At 38.8% G+C, this 21,713-nt stretch overlaps 1 protein-coding gene across 3 annotated transcripts in view; it reads left to right on the forward strand.

Annotated features, from left to right (window-relative positions):
* Nucleotides 1-21,713, forward strand: part of CDH13 (cadherin 13) — a 689,068-nt gene that overhangs the window by 637,605 nt on the left and 29,750 nt on the right. For all 3 annotated transcript variants that reach the window (XM_067540161.1, XM_067540162.1, XM_067540163.1), the window contains one exon: nt 8,561-8,703. In XM_067540161.1, the coding sequence (XP_067396262.1) occupies nt 8,561-8,703 (143 nt within the window). The remainder of the gene's footprint in view (nt 1-8,560; nt 8,704-21,713) is intronic.

The raw sequence follows: 21,713 nt of genomic DNA on the forward strand, positions 1-21,713 counted from the left end.
TGGAGATGTTTTATGACCTGCCGCACAGTTAGCATATAATCATTGTTTTGGTAGCAGCAAGTACATCCAAATGCATACTTATGCATTTTGTATCATCAAATATTTAATTAAAAAAGCTTGCCCACCACTCCGATTTCCCCATCTGAACAGCATAAGCCAAATATGAAAAGAGTGCAAAGATAATGGAGCTAAGATTTTTCTTCCTTTCTGTAACTCAAACATGGCTTTTTAATAGCATATTTTGAAGGCTCTTGGGGGATTATTATTCAAGTTTTAAACCAAATGAGGGGTCAAGTTGTGTCCTGAGCTTAGTCCATAGATGAGAAGGTGCTGGGGAAAGAAGGACCATGCTTTGATTTTGAGTGGTTCTCCCCGGGCCAGCATCCAAAGCAGAGATAACATGCTGTAGAAAATAATACCATGTAGAATTCCTTGGCCAAAGGATTGTATCATTGTGATCCATGGTTCAAAGATAGCCAGGAAGAGTAAGGGTAATTAGTAAGAATATGCTACTTCTTGAATCCCCTTGTAAAAATAATTACATAAATAAGCAACAACAAGCAAATAAATTGTTTCATTGAGAAAATTGGTTACCGTTCAGACATAACTTCTTTAAACACATGCTTCATAAGAAATTTAGCTTCACACCTAAGCACTTAAAGATGTACTGGCATGATGGGGAGTAATTGTGCTTTGTAGCGGCGGAATCTTGCCACTGATTCACAAACGTAGGTACCTAGAAGAGGGCTTTGACATGATGTAGTGTAAAGGCTCCTGTCAAAAAGGCAGATACTATGAAGTTTCCAAGTGGGTCTTACGACCAGTAGTCACACTATCATAAAAATCACAAACTCAGATTTATACAGTAGAGATGTTAAGGACGTCAAGGGTCAGTAACTCAGGTGGTGGTGATTTTATGCAGTAGACCATAAACGCTCTGCAAAAGCCCTAAAAGTGTGTTTACCATGACTACTCCTCATAGTAACCTGTCTGAATGAACTGTGATTTTTGAGACAAGTAGAAAAAAACACCTAAGCTTTGACTCATTAATGTTGTGTGCTGGAGCAATTGATTTGAGTTTCATCCATAATGTGAAATTTTCTGATTGCTTGTTATTCCTGGCATGCCATCCAAATGCTTTCTTTCCCAGTATCTAATGTAGCTATGGTTTATGTTACATGGTTGAAATGGAGCACACTCTGCTGTTAAAGACATCATGCAATCTACTGGTTTTGTTAAGTGTACTTCTAATGGTGTCCCTTCTAGTGATTGGCTTACAGGGTGGTTAATGGGCCTACTACTACTACCACCGAGGGGAGATCTCCATTAGCTGCGGTGGAAAAGGGCTGTGTCTATTGAGCTTAAGGACACCCACATTTTAGTTCCACTCCCCATTGGTCTCATGTGTATGTGATTTAACTAGTAACTGAGTCTGCTGTGTTGTGTGAAGTCCATGGACTTGTTATAAGCAGAACATTGAGCAGCCAATATGTCTATAAATACAGTAAAATCTGTCTTTGTCACACACATCAGTGAGTATATCAAAAAGCACGAGACCCATAAAGGACAATGGGATGAAGGATTGTTGTTGAAAGAAATTCGGGTTATTGGGTTTAGCCAATGCCAGGTCAGCAGGGCACATTCAGTGGCTGACAGGAATGCTATATGTGAATGCACAAAGAGCAACACTGATGCAATTTTTGTCCTCATTTCCACTAACATATGGCCACTTAACTGTGAACATTGTATTGTTGTTTCAGACAAATTTTATTTGAATTCCTAATAAATTATGAAAAAGACTCTATTTGGAATTATTGCACGTGGCGACGTCTATTTAGCAAAACAGCGTACTAACCAATAGCAGAGTATAAATTATCCTCCAGTGATTCTGTCATCAGATTACACAGCGTAATACATAATCAGATAGTTCTGACAATACTGCAGCTCCCACTACGCGTGCTTATTTAAAGAAAGGGACACATGCAGGCATGGAAAAGTTAAGCAGAGAAAAAAAGCTGTATCAGAGCCCAGCAGTTGGCATTCACGCTCTTTGTCTATACATCATCACTGAATCCTGAAAGTGGTAGGCAATAGGGTATGAAACACCGTAGTGGTCACATGCAGACTTACATCCAAGCATTATCAAACTCCCAGCCTCTGGTAGTAAAAACATCCAGCTGTATGGATGTAGGAATAAAAATGGAGCTGTTGAGGAGCCGTAAAGAAAGAAAAATATATATAGTCCTTTTTTTATTTCTTAGAGGTTGTATGGCTTTTATGTATCCTAATGGGAAAGCACATCAGGCCGTGGTTATGAAAGGCAATATGATTTTCTCCAGAAATGCTTACTAGTAGTAAGTATCCTGTCAACTAATGTGATAAAGTCACAATACACGTCTTATCAGCGGCTTCCATATTTCATCATTAATATATCTGTTGAAATGGAGAATTCATTTATTGTTAGTATTGTGTCAGCTCTACTGGCAGAGCATACACTCTGCATCACGCTTAACTGAGGGACCAAGAAACGGATGTGCTAGTGAACTGTATGGCACAGACAAGGTATAGAGTTAAAGGACTGCAACAGAGAATTAAACTACACCAGCTTTACATCTGGACATGTCATGCAATACAGCCTGTCTATTCACTCACATTTTTAAACACATTCACTTTATTCACCAAAGCTTGCTGGAAAATTGGAAAACTAAACGGAGAGAGAGAACTGTTTCTTTCTATTTATTCATTGACATTTTCCAACCATCCTAACTTTCTAGCAATCGTATTTTATTGGTGCATATTTCAAAGTTTCATGTAAGAATTATCATAAAAATGCCAAATTCTCATGTAAAGCTATTATTGTTAGCGCAATGTAGTATACAAATGCAGAGCAAATGACCGTATCTGCCCTAAAAAGCTTACAATCTAAGACAGTATTCAGGCCATATTCAATCACATATTTTAAAAAAATGAGATATTTAAATAAGATATTTAAAAAAAACAAAACAAAACCATCAAATATTTACTGATTGATCCACACAGTTAAAAAGAAACAAAAGTTGCAAAATAATTTGTGAAATGCTATCGGATAGCAAAGAAATTCATTTAACTTGCTATCTATCTGCAATTATTCTGTGGGCAGAAATACAGTGTAAATGCATCATATAGATTATTCCTTGTACAGTATTTACTCATTTCTGAACCTTTTAGAAAATCTAACCTAGCCGCATGGCACTGAGGGCTACTTTCTCCTAAATTGCTGATAGAAGACTTCCTAATACCAACAGTAAACAGCACAGACTAATGCTAACAGTAGCACAGTGGGAAGCAGAGAATATGATGGCATGCAGCTTTTACAATTTTAAAAGCTCCAGGTTATGCAACCCCAAAGGTAAAGCACACAAAACGCAATGTACATTAGTTATCATTTCAGCCCAAACATTTAATGTTGTATTCACTGTCTTGACCTATTTGTGAGGAACAAATATATCTATGCTATAAATACCACCCTTGTCTCTTACATGTCTACAGGCATTTCTCAGAGGTAGTTGCACTCTCTTGTTTGAGGGTGCTTCATATAATAGTGTGAAATGTATAATGGTGTGATTCAAGGATCATATAATATCCATATTTAGAGAATTTTTCGTTCAAGGACAAAAGGAAATGTTCATGCTGAATTCTTAAGCACAGAAAATATGGAGTTACGTTTCCAACTGATCCTTTTACTTGAACAGTTCATGAAAAGTTCATAGAAGAATTTCTGAAGCTGCTGTTATGTAATAAAGGCCCAGCAGGGGTGAGGGCAGACACAGTAGCTTCAGTATTTCATCTAACTATGGGCAAGCTTCCAAGACGTTTGGATAAGTCCTCAAAAAGGTGAACACTTAGCTGAATTTCTAAGATGGGAATTTTGCCATTGATTTCAGTGGGCCAGGATTTCAACCCTAAAGGCAGCAAATGTAGTGTGGAAATCTAATGTGATTTTCTTGTGACATTTCTGGCACAAGCACTTCTGCCCCTGTACTTTCAGGGGAAAATTCAGTTTCCACAAACAGAGAAAGGATTTAATAACATAGAGCAGGGCTCATTTGCGATTTCCTAGATTATGTTTCCATTTTGCATTATTGTTATTTTATAGTGTTGTAACACTTCAGAAGAAACAAAAGGGGGTCTTTAGCTCTGCTTTACTCTAGCTGTCTAGGCATGTTTGTGGCCCTCATCATTGCAATATCTGAATGCCTCACGGTCACATAGATTTTATCCTTGCAACACCTGTTCAAGGTAGGAATTAGTCTCCCCATTTTACAGATGGGAAACTGAGATATGGGGTAGATGAAGTGACTTGCATCATGCAGGAAATCTGTGCTAAAGCCAAGCATTGAACCCAAGTCTTTGGAGACCCACTGCAGTGACTTAAACACTAGATCATCATTCCTCCCCGTTAGAGAATGCCATAGGGACTCAGAGGTCCATTCCAGCCCATCACGTTCTGGGCTCAGGCCCAGATTTTTAATAATATCTAAGAACTGCTGCACTCAGCATTGCAATGTCTAACAGATTTAGGAGCCTAAATCTCATTTTCAAAAGGGATTTAGGCTCTTAAATGCCTCGATCACTTCTGAAAATGAGATTTGGGCTAACTCAGTTCGGCATTGCAATGCTGAGCACAGCAACACCTCAATACCTTTAAAAATCTGGGCCTCAGTGCCTCAATTCCCCAGCTCCTCAGGAATATGCTGTCATGGAAGAGCTGAGCTGCGCAGCCAGACTGATATTGCTGCATTACTTGTTCCAGCGTCCTCACAGACGTTGTGCCTTGTTGGTTATACAGGCTTTGTACAATACCATCTGAGTAACCTCTGTTGGAACTTCAGAATCCTGTAACGGAAAAATGCATATCCCAGCATGCTTACTGAGAATGCTAACCTCAAGTGTACCGTAGCAAAAGATCTGCACATCAAATTGGCACATACATGTTAGTTCAGCGCTAATTTGGCGCTGCCTTCTTCTGTCACTGGTCTGCTCAATATGCTTCATTTTGCCTTCCTCCTCATTCTGTTCAAGCATAAGAGCCAAGACCCCTCGACTCCACCTGGGATTGTCTGGCAGCTACCAAGGTCTGGAATGCTTTGCCAGCAGCAGTAGCTGGGTCTGTGCCCAGATGCCTGGTTGCTCTTCTGTGACCCCTTGGCGACTTTGCTACGAGCTATGAAATTCGTTATGTGGCAAGTGCAGGGTCGTGGCACTGATTAGGTTTTCATGTCCGTATTGTCTCCACTGTTCTGTGTAATGACCTTCCCTAGTAATCGGCCTGCCAACCACAGACGTTATGGATGTGTTGCTAAACTTCCTGAGGAGATGTTCTTTGGAAGACTTCAAATACTTCCCAGAATATATATATACACACACGCTCACACTATTTTAAAGATGAAGCCATTTCAGATATTTTATCTTGGTTTTTTTTTAATCCATGTAAGCCAATTGCACATTATAAGTCAGATTCTCCCCCACGCTGTAACTTTTCTGCACCTCTCCAGAGATGCAAAGGTGCCAGAACCTATCAAGATCTTCTCAGCTGAGAGTTTCCCAGCTAAGGGGGGTGGAGTAGCTGGCTCCTCTCCCACTTCCTTGCATCTCCTGGCATAGAAGGGCGTGTCACTAGGAGAAGGGGTGCAGCCAAATGGGTGGTACTCTGGTGATCCCCAGTTGACAGACAGACCTGGGGGCCAGAGTCTGCTGGCACAGATTAGAACAACTGCAGCTGCCCTAAATTTCCCTGTTGCTGATGGGGAACTGGCCCCAGAGCAAACTGCAATCAGCTCTTCGACACAGCAAGCCTACATTTTATATGTATGTGAGTAGATGTCTCGACATACACATGCCCGTGATTTACAAAACTCAGTGCTTAAAGTTAGGCCGCGAAGCCCATACTTAGGCACCTAAATATATGGCTTGATTTTCAAAGCTACTGAACCACCCAGTGGGTCCCACTGAAGTCAGCAGAGGGGAAGAAAGTCAAACTTTGTATTCTATATTTTTATGGTTTCTATAATGCTTTTCTTAATGGGTGTCTATTTTAAGCCTCTTGCTAGTAGAACCCTCCTTTTGAAAAAAAGAACAAAGACCAATCAATTTAACTATACCACAGGATACTCACAATACGTAAAAAATCTGCTGGGAAAGACAAAGTACTGCTTTTACAATATCCTGAGCCAAATCATGGGATATACGATTCATTTTTTTTATTTGTACATTCAACAGTGCTTTGTAGAGCAATCAGGGAAGATAATAGAACCTATTTTAAATTCGCATTACTTTAAAAGCGTTGAATCTCCTTAAATTGTTTCAGGGTTAATTGAGAATTTGCTGCTTTACAATAGACTGGGAATTGTTTAGACTGCCCTTGTTCCATGTTTTTTTGTTCATACCTTTGTTGCAAAGATATAAAAACAACAAGAAAAGAAAGAAACAAAGGAGAGCAATTAAATAATTATCACCCTTGTCACTACTCTAGCAACTCATTTTTATGGGGGATAAAGCTCAACTATTGATTAATGTTTAAATAGTTATTAAAGTGGAAGTACATACAAGTTTGATAGACTGTATCACTCACTATTCATTAGTGTTTGCTTCCATTTCTTTGTTTGCATTTTCCCTAATGGACTAATTCTGCACCAATAGAAGCCAAGGGTGAAAATGTATTCACTTCAATGGGAGTAGGATCAAAATCAGGAACACAGCTAACTAGGGCTGGGAGCTAGAGATCAAAAAGGAAATTCCATTTCCTCTGCCACTAGATTAAAGATTTGATTCTGAACTCTTTTACACCAGTGCAAATAAGAACCACTTTCCCTGATGTCAATAGAGCTATCCAGCTGTAAAGATTAGAATCTGGCCTTACTGGTACAAGCAGGGAAGACAGCACTTAGGGCACAATCTGTCTCTGGTGGAAGGCAGTGATGGTCTTTCTATTGACTTTAATGGGATTTAGACTGAGCCCTTTTCCTCATCCAATGGAAGGCCCACCCCATAGTTTGAGAACCTCTGCTCTATTGTCTAACAAATAGCTGTGAAAACCACTGGGAAAATAAAATATCTCAGGTACATGAAACCAAGGCAAGCCTCTGAAACAGGCATTCAGTGTGCTCGCTTCTTTAAGTTGCTGATCCTCAGTTTGTTTTTTCTTTTCTGTCAATATTTACTTCTTGAAAATCCACTGCTTTTGATTGTTTCCCTCAGCGAGTGGATGATTTTTGGCAGCAATACCTGCCTATGCACCTTTGAATTGGAGGCCACTCTAAATTCCTCGGTTACTCACAGATACTCATAAAACAATAAACAGGCTTCATGTGAATCGCCAGTGATACAAAATACCTATGGTTATGGACTTTAAAGCAATCCATCTTATACAGATAAGCATCTTGCTAAAGTGCCTATTGTTTGTGCAATAGGCACTTCATTGGAGACTGGACGCATTAAAGTATTTAATTAAAAATGGGTCAGTTATTTTAACACTACATGGTTAGATTATTTCTACATAGTTAACTGCATACAGAATTGGGCCCTGATTCTGCAAAGAGTTATACATGTCACTTGACTTGATTATACCATTCACAGTGCATGAAGTTAAGCACAGGCCTCAGTCTTTCCAGGATCAGGACCTAAGTGATCATGATGATAAATGATATGGAGGAAGTATAGTCTACTGTAGCGAAGTAGGTATCAGGGGTCCCAGAAAGCACCATTTTCATGTCCATTTTTAAGGGAGCATGGAAGTTGCCTGATTGTTCAGAGAGCCCTGAGCACCTGCAGCCTGACGTCAGTGTAATGTGGAAGACAAAACCCAGAATGAAGCATGGGAAAGCTAAGGACCAAGCATCCTTGGTCGAGGGGAACTGGGTATGAAACAAGCATTCAGAGGAGAACAAGCAGATCCAGGTTCCGACCATCTTTAGGAAACACTGCAAAAGCTTCCTCTTCACAAAAAAAAAAATCCCTTCCATAAGGGCATTTATAAGAATGGCATTTATAACACTGCCTCCCCCACTTCTAATCCCAAACCCTTGCCATGAAATGAAATGCAATGAAATAAAATCCAAAATACCCAAGAAAAAGACAACAACAAAATAAGCATGAAAAGGGAACAGTGCCTGAGACTCCATGAAGTTCACTAGGAACTTTGCTATTGCTATTGATTTTATGTGGAATGTGATCTGATACCACAGCGATGGGCAGTGGTATTAAACCTCTCAGATAAACAGCAAAAGGCCGTCAACACCATGAGAACCAGGTTGCCCGTGTTTTAAATGTGGACTTAGGTGCCTAACTTTATGTTGGAAAAGGTTAGCCTTAACCTCGCTCTGTCTGTTTCTCTATCTGTAAAATGAGTCTAAATATAATGACCTTTTTAAAGGAGTGTCATGAGACTTAAATAATGCATGTGAAAGTGCTTAGAGATTCTTCTAAGAAAGGCAGTCAGTGCAAAGTGTCCTTTTTTTGTTGTAACATAATCAGTTCATGTTTAGATATGTGATCAGTTGATGAGTTTTATCTTTTTGCCTAGGTATTCCGTTTACAAGGACCCAGCAGGATGGCTGGAAATTAATCCTACAAATGGTACCATTGTCACCACCGCCATCCTGGATCGTGAATCATCTTATGTCCACAACAACGTATATACAGCACTGTTTCTGGCAATAGACAGTGGTGAGTAATGGTTGTTGATAACATTACTGGATTGAAAATGTATCTGATTTTTTTTTCCCTTGAAGGCCACTGTTCAAAAATGCACATGCATGAAGTTAAACACAGGCTTAAGTAATTTGCTAAATCGGTGCCCAAGTGTCTAAGATATTTGTGGACAAATAGAGACAAAAAGTAAGTGGGGAGAAAGTTAGACTTCACACTTAGAATGGCATAGGTTTTGGCTTAGCTAAAGGTATTTAATCCTACAGAGATCTCACTGCTAATAGTAAACAATGCATGTGATGAATATACTTGGGTACTAATAAATCATCTTTATCAGACTTAATTTCTTCATAATATTTGAGATGTTATTAAGCCTAAGGCACCAATAACAAACTCATCCTTGATATGCTGAATTCTATCCTATTTAACACATAATGACAGTGACAATAAAAACATAATTAAAAACCCTTGTTAAAATGCAATATTTTTACATACTATGTGTATTAAAGTTCCTTCTGTCGAGCATAATCTAAATTAAAGTATCTTGTGAAAATTCACTACAAGTGACTTTTGTAGCACATAAAAATGTAGAGAAAATCCTGAACATTCCTGCAAATCTCCAGAGCTGAAGGCACAAAATAAATAAAGGTTTTGTATGTAATATAACAGCTAATATGCTAACCCTTTCCCACAGCTGCAGCTGCTTTCACCCTGGTGATGAATTTTAAAATGTTCTTTTTAGGAGGGTAATTTTACATTTTTTGCATCACGTGTCTTGGCTCAGGAAATGTTAGCAGGTTCTAAGAAGAAAAAAAGGAAACAGTTCCTTCAATGCAAAAGGAGAAAGAACACTCTGCAGAAGTGATTTGCTTGTATAATCCTAAATGTGTTTCTTTCTCAGTGTAATTTCCATAGAAGAAATGTGGCACTAAACATATTCCCTTGCCGAAGCTTGCTGGTATTGGCTAATGATTTTTTAAAAAATATATCAGAAAGGTAATCTTATCTTGAGCCAATCAGAAAACTGGGATCGAGTTACTTAGGGCTTAATTTTCAGAAACCCCACCCACCTGCCTCAGTGGGTGGAGGAGCTGGTTGGGACCAGTGGTGAAAGGGGGCAGCCCTGCCGCAAGGGCCAGAGATGCTCACTGAGGAACACCAGATACGTTCTCCCCCCACTTGGAATCTCTTCCATTCATTGGTCAATTGGAGGGGAGGGCTACTGATTGGCTAGCATTCTTTCATTCCCAGGATTTAACCTGGAATGGGGGCCATATGGTAAGAGCCCTGGAGGCCAGTTAAATGCCTGGTATAGTGTAGTGCAGAGTATGGGTGATGGGTTGGTAATGCTCCAACCCATATTTAAATTTAATAACAGTTGCAGCCTGCCTCTTAAAATCCATCTGTATGTCTGTCCTCATTTTGCCGCTATATTCACAACAAGCGCAAAGCTGTAGATGATCAAGAGGCAGGAAGCAGAGGCTTAGAATTGTATTCAGGAGCAGGAAGCAGGGGACGATTGTCCCACCAGTTATCAGAGAGAGAGAGAGAAATGAGGGAGGAAAACATTTGAATATTTCCCGGTGCAGACACCATCCAACGCGGGCACAGTCTCAGTGATTGTTTTCTTATTCTATGAGATGCAGGTTCTTTTGTTGCAGTATCTGAACATCATGGCTGTGTGCAAAAGGAATTGTACAGACTACCGCACAATTGTTTTTGTAGTTAATTTTGTCAGAAACACCTTTCAAAATTGTACAGATAATAAGAGAGACTAGCTCAGGCATTTGGAATTGGGGAGCCACAATACAGAGCAAGGTGACCCAGCTATGAGGCACTTGAGTACCTTCATGACTATATGTATTCTGACCAAAGAATCTCAGCTCACTGCTGCCAGGATTCTTTACCAGGTATTGGGCAGAATGGATGGACAAGATGAGGGAAAGGCACCTATGCACAGCTCAGAAAAACAAGAGGAGCAGGTTTCACAGAGGACTGGTACAAAGAACTCTCTCTGTGCACTTCGGAAGCCATATTCAGTGGCAGCACCTCATAAGGAACCAGCTCCATTAGTCTGTTATATGTCTATCTGAAGTAGTTCGAAGGTTCTGTTAACATGGTAGTCAATCTACTTAGATATTATTGGTCACCTCCAAGCAAAGTTAGTAGGAACCACATGTGTGCTTCACACAGTCTTGTGCTAATGAGTTAATAATCACTTGTAAGAACTGCACATCTTCGCAATATGTAGTACAGCCTCACCATACATGGAAAGGGCAATGCCATCAGTAATAAGAGAACTGGGAGTGTGAATTAGCATAGTAGTTGTATCATACCTTATATTATCCAACAGCAACTGAAGCATGTTAGAAGCAGGCTGATGACTGGAAAAATGACCACTGGCCTTGTAAATTACACAGTGCTGGAGGTTTCCTTGGGGTTTTGTGTGGGATGGCACAGCTGATCTGGAGATCATGCAGAATGATCCAGAATTTCAGGAAGTCCTGTTCTACTAACAAAAGTATATGTTATCTTAGCTTCACTCTTGAGTTGGTCAGTCCCAAAAAAGGTTATTGTAATATGCATGTGTCTCTCTTAAGAGTTGCATGCTGGTGTCTACGACTTACTCTTCTAATCTGAGGCATCTTCATAAACAGGCCAGCGTATGTATCACAAAGCAAATGGCTAATTTAGAATGTTCAATACCTGTTTGAAAATGCAGTTAAACAGATGATACTTTGACTGATATCATTAATACTCAGGCTCTACCCTAGCCTGAGAAATGCTGGCCCTTTTGCCTTCAGGAATGCACTGCTGCTTTTGTTGGGATGTCCTGCAATAAGGTCCTCTGACTTCACTGTACAACACTATGTAACAGACTCATAGCTTGACTATTCCATTTCAGCCAGAGCAAGTGTTGTCCCAGCATGTATGCACAGTCCGAAGGGGTATAGTGTTAATCCAGGGTCTGTAAAAGCTTGATCCGATGGCCAGTGAAGTCAGTTGGAGTCTTTCCACTGATTTCAGTGGGCACTGCATTGGGCCATCGGTCTTTTCTGGGGCTCTGAAATGTCCATGCAGCCAGTGAGGCACATCTACTCCCCTCTTTCCCCTGCTGATGGGTTACCAAAACGTGCTAACCAGCAATGCAGGAATACCGCTCAATTTTTCTAGCCAGTTAACACTAATTCCCAATCTGAAAAGATTATTACATTCCCGACTGGCTCCATTATTTATGTAGTTTCTTGATAGAATAATCTAAAATGAATATAAAATTCTTCCAGGACTTTAAAAGAAGGTTAAATTAACTGAAAGAAAATCAAAATGAAAATACCCGGCATATATTCTTTTTGAGAGCTGCAGCATCTATAAACTCTAAAGGGAAAGGTCATTTTTTTCAGTTTACTGAATATAATCTAGTTTATATCGGTGAATAAGGTTAGAATTATGTGTGATAGTGACTGTTCCTGGAAGATTAAAAGAGGTCCAAAGAGATTGGGTGGTAAATTGAAAACATAGTGTTATTTCAGACAGTGCAATGTGGCCAAAAGTCTTGGAGCAAGAAGAGAGGGGAGGCAAAAGACTCTCTGCCACAGAGGCTGTGTTCTGGCACTCACTGAAGGTTTTATCTGCAGGCATCGGATATAGTCACTAGCCAGGAAATGAGAGCAGATATTTATTTGATCTTCATTAAATGTGGATTTGATCCTGGCCAATGCAAACATGTTATTTATCTATTAACAACACATAATAGGGTCCTTTTATCTATGACTGATATGGACTGAAAAGTGGCATCTGTTTAATTCTGGCTTTGACTCAGTATTAAGTGGAACTTGAACTCTCGCCTCACCCCCAAGTCAAGTATGATGCATATTGAGTCAGGGAAGCTTGATCTGCTGCAGACTTTGCCTTTCATAGCTGGTGCGTTTAGAAGACTCTCAGTCTAGCCCGTCTGACCAACATTAAGAGCCTGAGACAGCTCCCACTGAGTCAGTAGACTGACTTCTGGTTGACTTCAATATCTGGCCTTAAGAATATACAAATACGACTGAAAAATTGAATACATGCCTTGGGAAAGCACCTGTAGATTTTTTTTCTCTGATTTCCTCCTCATAGTGCTTCAACTCCAGAACTGGAGTCCTCAAGCCTGGCATGAATATGCTGTAATTCTGAGTTAGTCACACAATAAAGGGGCGAGGAACCTAAATGCTCCCATCACTAGCCACAGCGTCTGGGATATATTGAGCTACAGAATGTGTTAGTTATTCCAGCATGATCTTTCACTGTCTCTTGTGTAAATTATGGGTAAGAAGGTAGGGTGAGATGGGCATCAAATTCACCATGACAGGAATCAAATTCACAATGATGGCTTTGTTTTGCTTTGTTTTACCCCTCTTAGCACCTCATCCAGTGCCCATTGAAGTCAGTAGAGAATCTCCCATTGAATCCAATAGGCATGAGACTGAGGTCCTTTGACAGTGCAAATGACTAGCCCAAGGGCACTTTTCCCAACCTGTAAAGGAGTATGTGTCGCAACTTCGGGATATAACTCAGGGTTTACTCATTGGCAGTCCTGTGGAGTGAGCCGCACCTCCATGTGCATCAATTCTCTTCAGCTCTTAACAATGTATAGTTATGTCAGCTAACTTTTTGATATTCCCCTTCAACGTTATAACTTTACCTGAAGGGAAAACTTGGTTAAGTGTGAAATGTTTTGCTCCAGTTGAAAACAGCCCTTCTAATCTCTCCCAATATTTATTGAAACAACATGGGTAATAATAAATTTGATGGGCATAGTATTTAATTTTATACATAAGAAAATATGACCTTTTGTGTGGAAGAAATTTCACATTTTGGAATGAACATCCTAATTTTCTTTGTATTCTTTTGATTTCTGTAAAGGTCAAGACCGGGTCTTTAGAGTCTGAGAACTCTTTATTAAGGGCTTGTGTGGACATAGAGACTTTGGTCTATTAAATGAGAAATTAAATACAAGTGGGAAAGATCATGGAGCAGAGTTAACATAAGTGGAGTGAACTGTGTTTAATCTGAGATCAGATTGATCATGGGGAATATACAGATTTAGGCAAACCTGGAAAACATCAAAGTCTTCTTTCCATTAAGATTAGCACCTCACAATTTTGGTCTTTATCCTCCCCTATTAAAATAAATAAGAATATAAGAACGGCCATACTGGTTCAGACTAATGGTCCATTTAGCCCCGTATCCTGTCAATGCCAATGCCAGGTGCTTCAGAGGGAATGAACAGAATAGGTAATCATCAAGTGATCTATCCCATCGGGCATTCCCAGCCTCTGGAAAACAGCAATCCCTGCCTATCCTGGCTAATAGACATTGATGGATCTATCCTCCATACATTTATCTAATTCTTTTTTGAACCCCATTATAGTCTTGGCCTTCACAACATCTTCTGGCAAGGAGTTCTGCAGGTTGACTATGCATTGTGTGAAGAAATACTTCCTTTTGTTCGTTTTAAACATGCTGCCTATTATTTTAATTTGGTGACCACTAGTTTTTGTGTGATGAGAAGGAGTAAATAAAACTTTCTTATTTAGTTTCTCCGCACCAGTCATGGTTTTATAGACCTTTATCATATCCCCCCTTAGTCATCTCTTTTTGAAGGTGAAATGTCGCAGTTTTATTAATCTCTTCTCATATGGAAGCTTTTCTATACTCCTAATCATTTTAGTTGCCCTTTTCTGTACCTTTTCCAGTTCCAATATATCTTTTTTTGAGAGGGGATGAACAGATCTGCATGTGGTATTCAAGAAGTGGGTGTACCATGGATTTATAAAGAGACAATACAATATTTTCTATCTTATCATCTATCCCTTTCCTAATGAATCCCAACATTTTGTTAGCTTTTTTGAGCGCTGCTGCACATTGTGTGGATGTTTTCAGAGAACTGTCCCAATGACTCCAAAATCTCTTTCTTGCATGGTAACAGCTAATTTAGACCTCATCATTTTATGGATGGGATTATGTTTTCCAGTGTGCATTACTTTGCATTTATCAACATTGAATTTTATCTGCCTTTTTGTTGGCCAGTCACCCAGGTTTTTTGACCCCTTTATAACTCTTCACAGTCTGCTTTGGACGTAGTGCTATGATAGTCACTCAAAATACCACAATATCACTGCTGTAGAATGTGGTAGTTTTCACAATGAATGTAGGGTGCTGTACTATTATTTATTTATTTATTTATTGTAAGGGCAAGAAGCCTAGTGGGTTTGCAAAACTGGGCTGGAGCAAACTTTCAAGGAAATGTTAAGATTTCCTGTTTGAATATGTTGGTGTATCCTTCAGTCCTCATCCCAAAGACATTATTATTAACTGGAATATTCTGGATGATTGCCAGGAAAGAGAGCAGCAGCTGGCTGTTTTAGCATATGCTGAAAACTCTGCAAGTACAGTGTTTCTCATTCCATTTTGAAATTTCCATTCACAACCCAGAAAAGAAGCAAAAAGTTATCAATGTGACTGTGGAATGACAAAATTCCCGTATTTTGTGCTCTGAACTCTCACGTAGGGTGATTTTTCTTGTCTATTTAAAAAATGTGGCCTCTGGTTACAATGTGTCAGTATACTTTCGTGTGGAATATCCCTTTTGTTACTCAGGGTTGTCCGGTGTAGGTACCATGTTGAGGCACACAAAACTCAGATAGTCGTCACCACTGACTTGGAGCTGATTTTGTAATAAGCTCCAGCCTCTTGGTATCACTCACAAGGTGCGATTCAGGAGGAACAAAGGAGCTGATCACTGCCCACAAGTGTCCATCAGAGAATTCCCCTGGTGGAGATAAATTCCCTATTGGTGCAAATGTAACACTTCCTGCCCCTTCTCTCCTCAGAGTAGGAGGCATGTTGAGGTGAGGATTGGGGGTGGGCTACATTAAACCAATACTTAACCAGTATAGGGTCCAATGAGGACCAATGAGCCGTTTTTATTAAAATATCCTTAAGCAATGGAAAGGGGAAAAGAACATGTAGGACTGTGCAGAACTGTCTCTAAATCCAATGGGATTTCCATATTTGCCACCCGTGGCTTTAAAAAATGTCCTATATCATTGTGACAAATTACACATGTAATGAGTATGGGGAATAAACAGGAAGAACTGGGAGTATTAGTAAATAAGATAAATGTTGACTTAATTGGCATCATAGAGACTTGATGGGATAATTCTCATGACTGGAATATTGGTATAGATAGGTACAGCTTGTTCAGAAGAAGAGGCAGGCTAAAAGATGGAGGAGGTGTTGCATTATACATCAAGAATGTATCCACTTGTTCTGAGGTCCAAGAAGAGCTGAAGAGGCAGACCAATTGAAAGTAAAAGAAGTAAAAAAACAGGAGTGACATCATGGTAGGGGTCTACTATAGAACACCAAATCAGGAAGAGGAGGCAGATGAGGCATTTCTAGAACAAATAACAGAAATATCCAAAACAAAAAACATAGTAGTAATGAGGAGCTTTAACTACGCAGACATCTGCTGGAAAACTAATACGGCAAAACACAAAATTTCTAGTAAGTTCTTGGAATTCTTGGGGAAAACTTTTTGTTTCAGAAGGTGGAGAAAGTAACCAGCACAGCCATTTTAGACTTGATTCTGATCAAGAGGAAGGAATGGGTAGCGAATCTGAAGGTGGAAAGCAATTTGGATCTCATCAGAAGAACATCAAAGGGAAAAATGAGTTCAGGAGAGTTTGCAGTTTCTCAAAGCCACAATATTAAAGGCATAATTGCAAAATATCCTGATGTGAAGGAAAGATAGGAAGAATAGTAAGTGGCCAGTCTGGCTGCAACAGGAGATGTTTAATGTCCTGAAAATCAAAAAAGAATCCTACAAAAAATGAAAATGTGGACAAACTACTAAGGAGGAGTACAAAAGAATAGCACGAGTATGTTTGGACAAAAATCAGAAAGGCTAAGGCACAAAATAAGTTATATCTAGAAAGGGACATAAAGGACATTACATTACCATAGATTGATTCCTTCTAAAACATGCTATTTTGGAACAAATAAGACAATTAGTTGCTATGCAACCCAATTAGGCCAGTTTTACACCTCTTATCTTAATTGCTGTATTAATTGAGAAGGAACTATGTTTGCCCTTCTATCTTGAAAAAGGAGAACAAAGAGGACCCAGGGAATTATAACAGGGAATTATCAGATACCTGGAAAGATACTGGAAAAATTATTAAACAATCAGTTTGTAGAGGATTATAGAGTTACAAGGAATAGTCAGCAACAATTTGTCAAAAACAAATCATTCCAAGTCAACCTAATTTCCTTATTTGACAGGATTACTGGCCTAGTGGATGGGGGGAAGCAGTAAAAGAGATATTTCTTTACTTTATTAAGACTTTTGGTACAGTCCCACATGACATTCTCATAAGAAAACTAGGGAAATGTGGTCTAGATGAAATTACTATAAGATGGGTGCACAACCGGTTAACCGTACTCAAGACTCAAGACCTTACTCAAGACCTTACTCAAAGAGTCATTATCAATAGTTAACTATCGAACTGAGGCTATGTACACAGTGACGGCAGTGAATTCGCCGCCATCAGATTGATTTTTCCGGATCAATACAGTGGCAGTGAACACAGGCTCAATTGATCCGGAAGTCGATCTATTAAAACCACCTCCAAAAAAGGTATAGCGCTGCGTTGATGGGAACGCATTTCCCATCAGGGCAGTGCAGTGGAGATGGTGCATGAAAGGGAAATTATGAAGTTGATGGGAGTTATGCAAACTACTCTGTGTAGCTTGCGTAACTCTCATCGACTGCCGCCGAATTTTGCCAGTAGTGTAGACCTGCCCTGAGAGGGTGTATCTAGTGGGGTCTTGCAGAGGTCAGTCCTACGTCCAGTACTATTCAATATTTTTATTAATTACTTGGATAATGGAGTGGAGAATATGCTTGGATGTATTGCAAACACTTTGGCGGATAGGATTAGAATTTAAAATGACATTGACAAATTGGAGAATTGGTCTGAAATCAACAAGATGAAATTCGACAACAATAAGTGCTAAGTGCTATGCTTAGGAAGGAAAAAAAATCAAATGCAGCACCTCAAGGTGGGGAATAAATGTGGGAGTACTGCTGAAAGGGATCTCAGGGCTATCATGGATCGCAAATCAGATATGAGTCAACAATGTGATGCAGTTGTGAAAATGAGTAATATAATTCTGGGGTATATTAACAAAAGTGTCGTATATAAAACACATGAAGTAATTGTCCCACTCTCCTCAGCACCGATGAGGCAATGATAAAAGGTTTAGAAACCCGCTCCTCTGAAGAAAGGTTAAAAAAAACTGGGCATATTTAATCTAGAGAAAAGAAAACTGAGGGTGGACCTGATAACAGTCTTCAAATATGTTAGGGGCTATCATAAAGAGTTGTTCTCTATGTCCACTGAAGGTAGGACAAGAAGGAATGCATAATCTGCAGCAAGGGAGATTTAAGTTAGATACTATGAAAAACTTTCTAACTATAAGGTAGTTAAACTATAAGGTAGTTAAAGGCTTCCAAGGGAGGTTGATGGAGATTCCACAATGGAGGTTTTTTAAGAACAGGGTGGACAGACACCTATCAGGGATGATCTAGGTTTTCCCTTAATGCAGGGGGCTGGACTTGATGATCTTTTGAGGTCCCTTCCAGCCCTACATTTCTTTGATTCTATGCATATACAGGTGAGCTGAATGGCACAGTTTCAATTTCCCCATTGAACATTCCAAATTAATATGACTAAGAAATGATTAAGAAGGTTCTAATTACAGTCTTTTCAGTGTTTTCAGTGGCCAGATTGAACTAAACCCAGTCAGTTCAAAATCTCATTTATATGCAGGGGCCCAACAGTCTCATTCATTAAAAAGAAAATGATTATTCAGTATCGTGTCTGACGATGAAATAAGCAGGCCACAACCAGAAGAGAGGCAAAATTGGAGTAACAAAGAGATGCATAACAATTTGCAATTAAAATTTCTCTTTACTTGTATCTTAACCTGTCTTCTTGCTTCATGATGTATATAATTAAATTATCACAGATTGATTCCACCTAAAATATGCTATTTTGGAAGAAATAAGACAATTAGTTGCTATGGCAACCCAATTAAGCCACTTTTACACCTCTTATCTTAATTGCTGTATTAATTGAGAAGGGAAAATAAATTGAATACTCGTCCTTTTCTTGCCATTTTAAATTTCAATAAAATATGAATTGCACACAAAATATTGTTTAAATTTGTCACCATGGACTGGTGATTAGAAAAAGAAATTAAATTGCTGAAAACAGTATTTAAGACGGATGCGTATGTCAGTAGCAATTTGATACGCTGACAGAGCTTTGATCTTTTGAAATGTAATTACTCAAAAATATGATCTGCATAGAATATTGGAATGAATAAAAGATTATAACTTTTATGGGCTGTTTATTTCTATAAATCATGAAAGAAGATGTCTGTGTACCAGAGAAATTAAAAAAAAAAAAAAAAACAGAAATGAATTATTGTTCATTGAAAACTTGGAAGCTATTCCTTCAGAACGACAGAGGATTACATTTATGGGCTAGATTTTCCAATGTGAGCAGATTTGATACCTTTATTCATGAAGGACTTCTCAACAAGTCCTCTTGACTTTAGTGGGTCATTTGTAGACCTGTGCCTTCACGTGACAATAACAGAATTTGCTGCAAACTGGATTTGTGCCTACAGATCAGATAGGTAAGTGCCAAACCTGATATGCACACATTTCCTGTTTAGAGAAACAGCTTGCAGAGAATCTCTTGTTTGCATCCTGCAGGGTTTAGTTGAATATTGATGAGAGAGAAAGGCAAAGATTTTTGCAGCAGGACGAAAGTCTGAACACTGAAAGCCGTAGTCTTTCAAAGTAATTTAGTCCTACAGCAGGTTATTTTCAAAAATAAAATTTGCAGCATTCTATTTCCGGAGGAGAAAACGGGCTACTTAACCCTCCAAAGGTTACACTGTGTGACTGCATAGCTCTCTGCAAACACTTTTGGGACTTTTGAAGTGTTCCTTTCAGTCTTCTCTTCCCTTCTTGACAATATTAAGTGCAACAAAAGGAATATTATAAAGCATTCCAGAGAGCTTATTTTGTACAGCTTGTAAGCCCTTGCAAAACCTTCCCTTTGAGGCGAAGCTGAAGCCAAGAATACACAAGTGAGTTGGTGAAAAGTCAAAGCCCAAGATCAAGGAGTCGAACCCAGGCCCACATTGTACTCTTAGTTACTTGATTGTAAATCCAAATAACTCTACTGCCTTCAGTTACACTGATATAAGTGAGATACGAACCTCATCCATAGATGTTTAAAGAAATATACTTCATATTTTAGTAACTTTATTCATAACAAAGAGAGTGATGGAAAGTTAATTGTGCCAAGAATTATTGAATCCAAATTCACAATAATTTTTACTGCTAACGTGTGAAGAATTTTAATTCTTAATATAATAAGTGAACAAACACTAAGGGCTTGATTGCGTACCATGGTTTTCCATCAGTATAACCATTGATGTCAGTAGAATTATAGCAGCATTTACTAGTGTAACAGAATCCAGAATTGTATTTTGTGTGATAGCTTAAAGCAAATTGTGGGTGAAAAAGACTGTTATTAAAGGAAGTGATAGAAATACTCTAATTTCTGTGAAAGAAATTGTTTGTGAAACTTAAATGAGGGGCTGAGTTTTCATCCTGCTGTCTTGAAAGAAAATTTGTAGTAAAGGCCAAATTCTTCCCTCAGATGAGTGTTAATAGCTCTCAGTGATTGCAATGGGGGGACAGAATTTTGCCTTAAGAATTAAATGGCTTTGTAATTTCTGCATGGTGGTACAAAAGGACATCGCTAATGGATTCACTTTATGGGCCTGTACACAGAATGCAATCAAAGAAATAACTGCACAACTCTTTCTACCATTCAGTGTGATATGGGACAGTTTCTGCTTTATTCTTCCTGTTATGGTTCTAGCTTCAAGCAACACTAGGTCTTACAGATGTATATAATGGTCAGGTCCTCCAAAGTGGTTGAAGTTTCTTCTTTGGGAATTTGATAAGCAGTTCCAAAGCACCAGACTGCGATGGGCTTGAAATATAATTCAGCGATGAAGTTCCCTTTTTTTTCCTAATTGTCACTGATAAGAAATTGTTTTCCATATCTATAATGACAAAAATGTAGACTATAAAATGTATGTCTTTAATAAAGAAGATTTGATACATTTGGTGTTTTGATGTCACAAGTTTTTAAATCTAAGCAAAAATATGCAGTCTCATTAATGAACTTGTCTACCAGCTATAATATTTTCTGATTTGTGGGCCTGGTATTTTCCCCACTAATTGGTTATGTCTTGATTATCTGTTCTTTGTTCCTCAGCTATTCCACTAAACAAATTATATTATTTACAGGTGCATGCAACTTTCAAAGCGCATGGTAATATGTGCAAATACCTTTTGCATTGTATAGTACTCATGTCTTCACCGCACAACGTGCTCCTCTCATGTGAACCTAAATATTGATAAATATACATATTTCCCTTTTATTTAATTTTTAAAATCTTTCCATACTGAATTCCCAATAATATTGTCTAAAATAAAGACTCTCTAAGCCAAGTCCTGTATATCAATGTATCCCACTGATGGTTACACCACTTGGGATCTGGCCCAATGCACAGATAGCATAACATTATAGGAAGACAATAATGATTAATGATTTACTGATTACTTTTCATCTGTAGATTTTAATGGACTTTAAAAGGGTGAGTGAGCGTTATTATCCCCATTTTTCAGATGGGAAAAATTGAGGTAGAGAGGGTGTAAGTGATTTACCCAAAGTCACAGAGCAAGCCATTGGCAAAGCTGATTCAGAGCTTGCTGTCCTTTCTGTAGGACCCTGTTGCCTCCTTGTAACGTGGTCTTTGTTCATTAGTATGATGAGCAAACCTTCAAAGTCAAAACATTCAAGCAACTTGAATAAGCAATTTTGACATGA

This window comes from Emydura macquarii, unplaced genomic scaffold (assembly GCF_026122565.2).
Source record: "Emydura macquarii macquarii isolate MOO-44397 ecotype Brisbane River unplaced genomic scaffold, CSIRO-AGI_Emac_v2 contig_561, whole genome shotgun sequence".
Classification (NCBI taxonomy): Eukaryota; Metazoa; Chordata; order Testudines; family Chelidae; genus Emydura; species Emydura macquarii.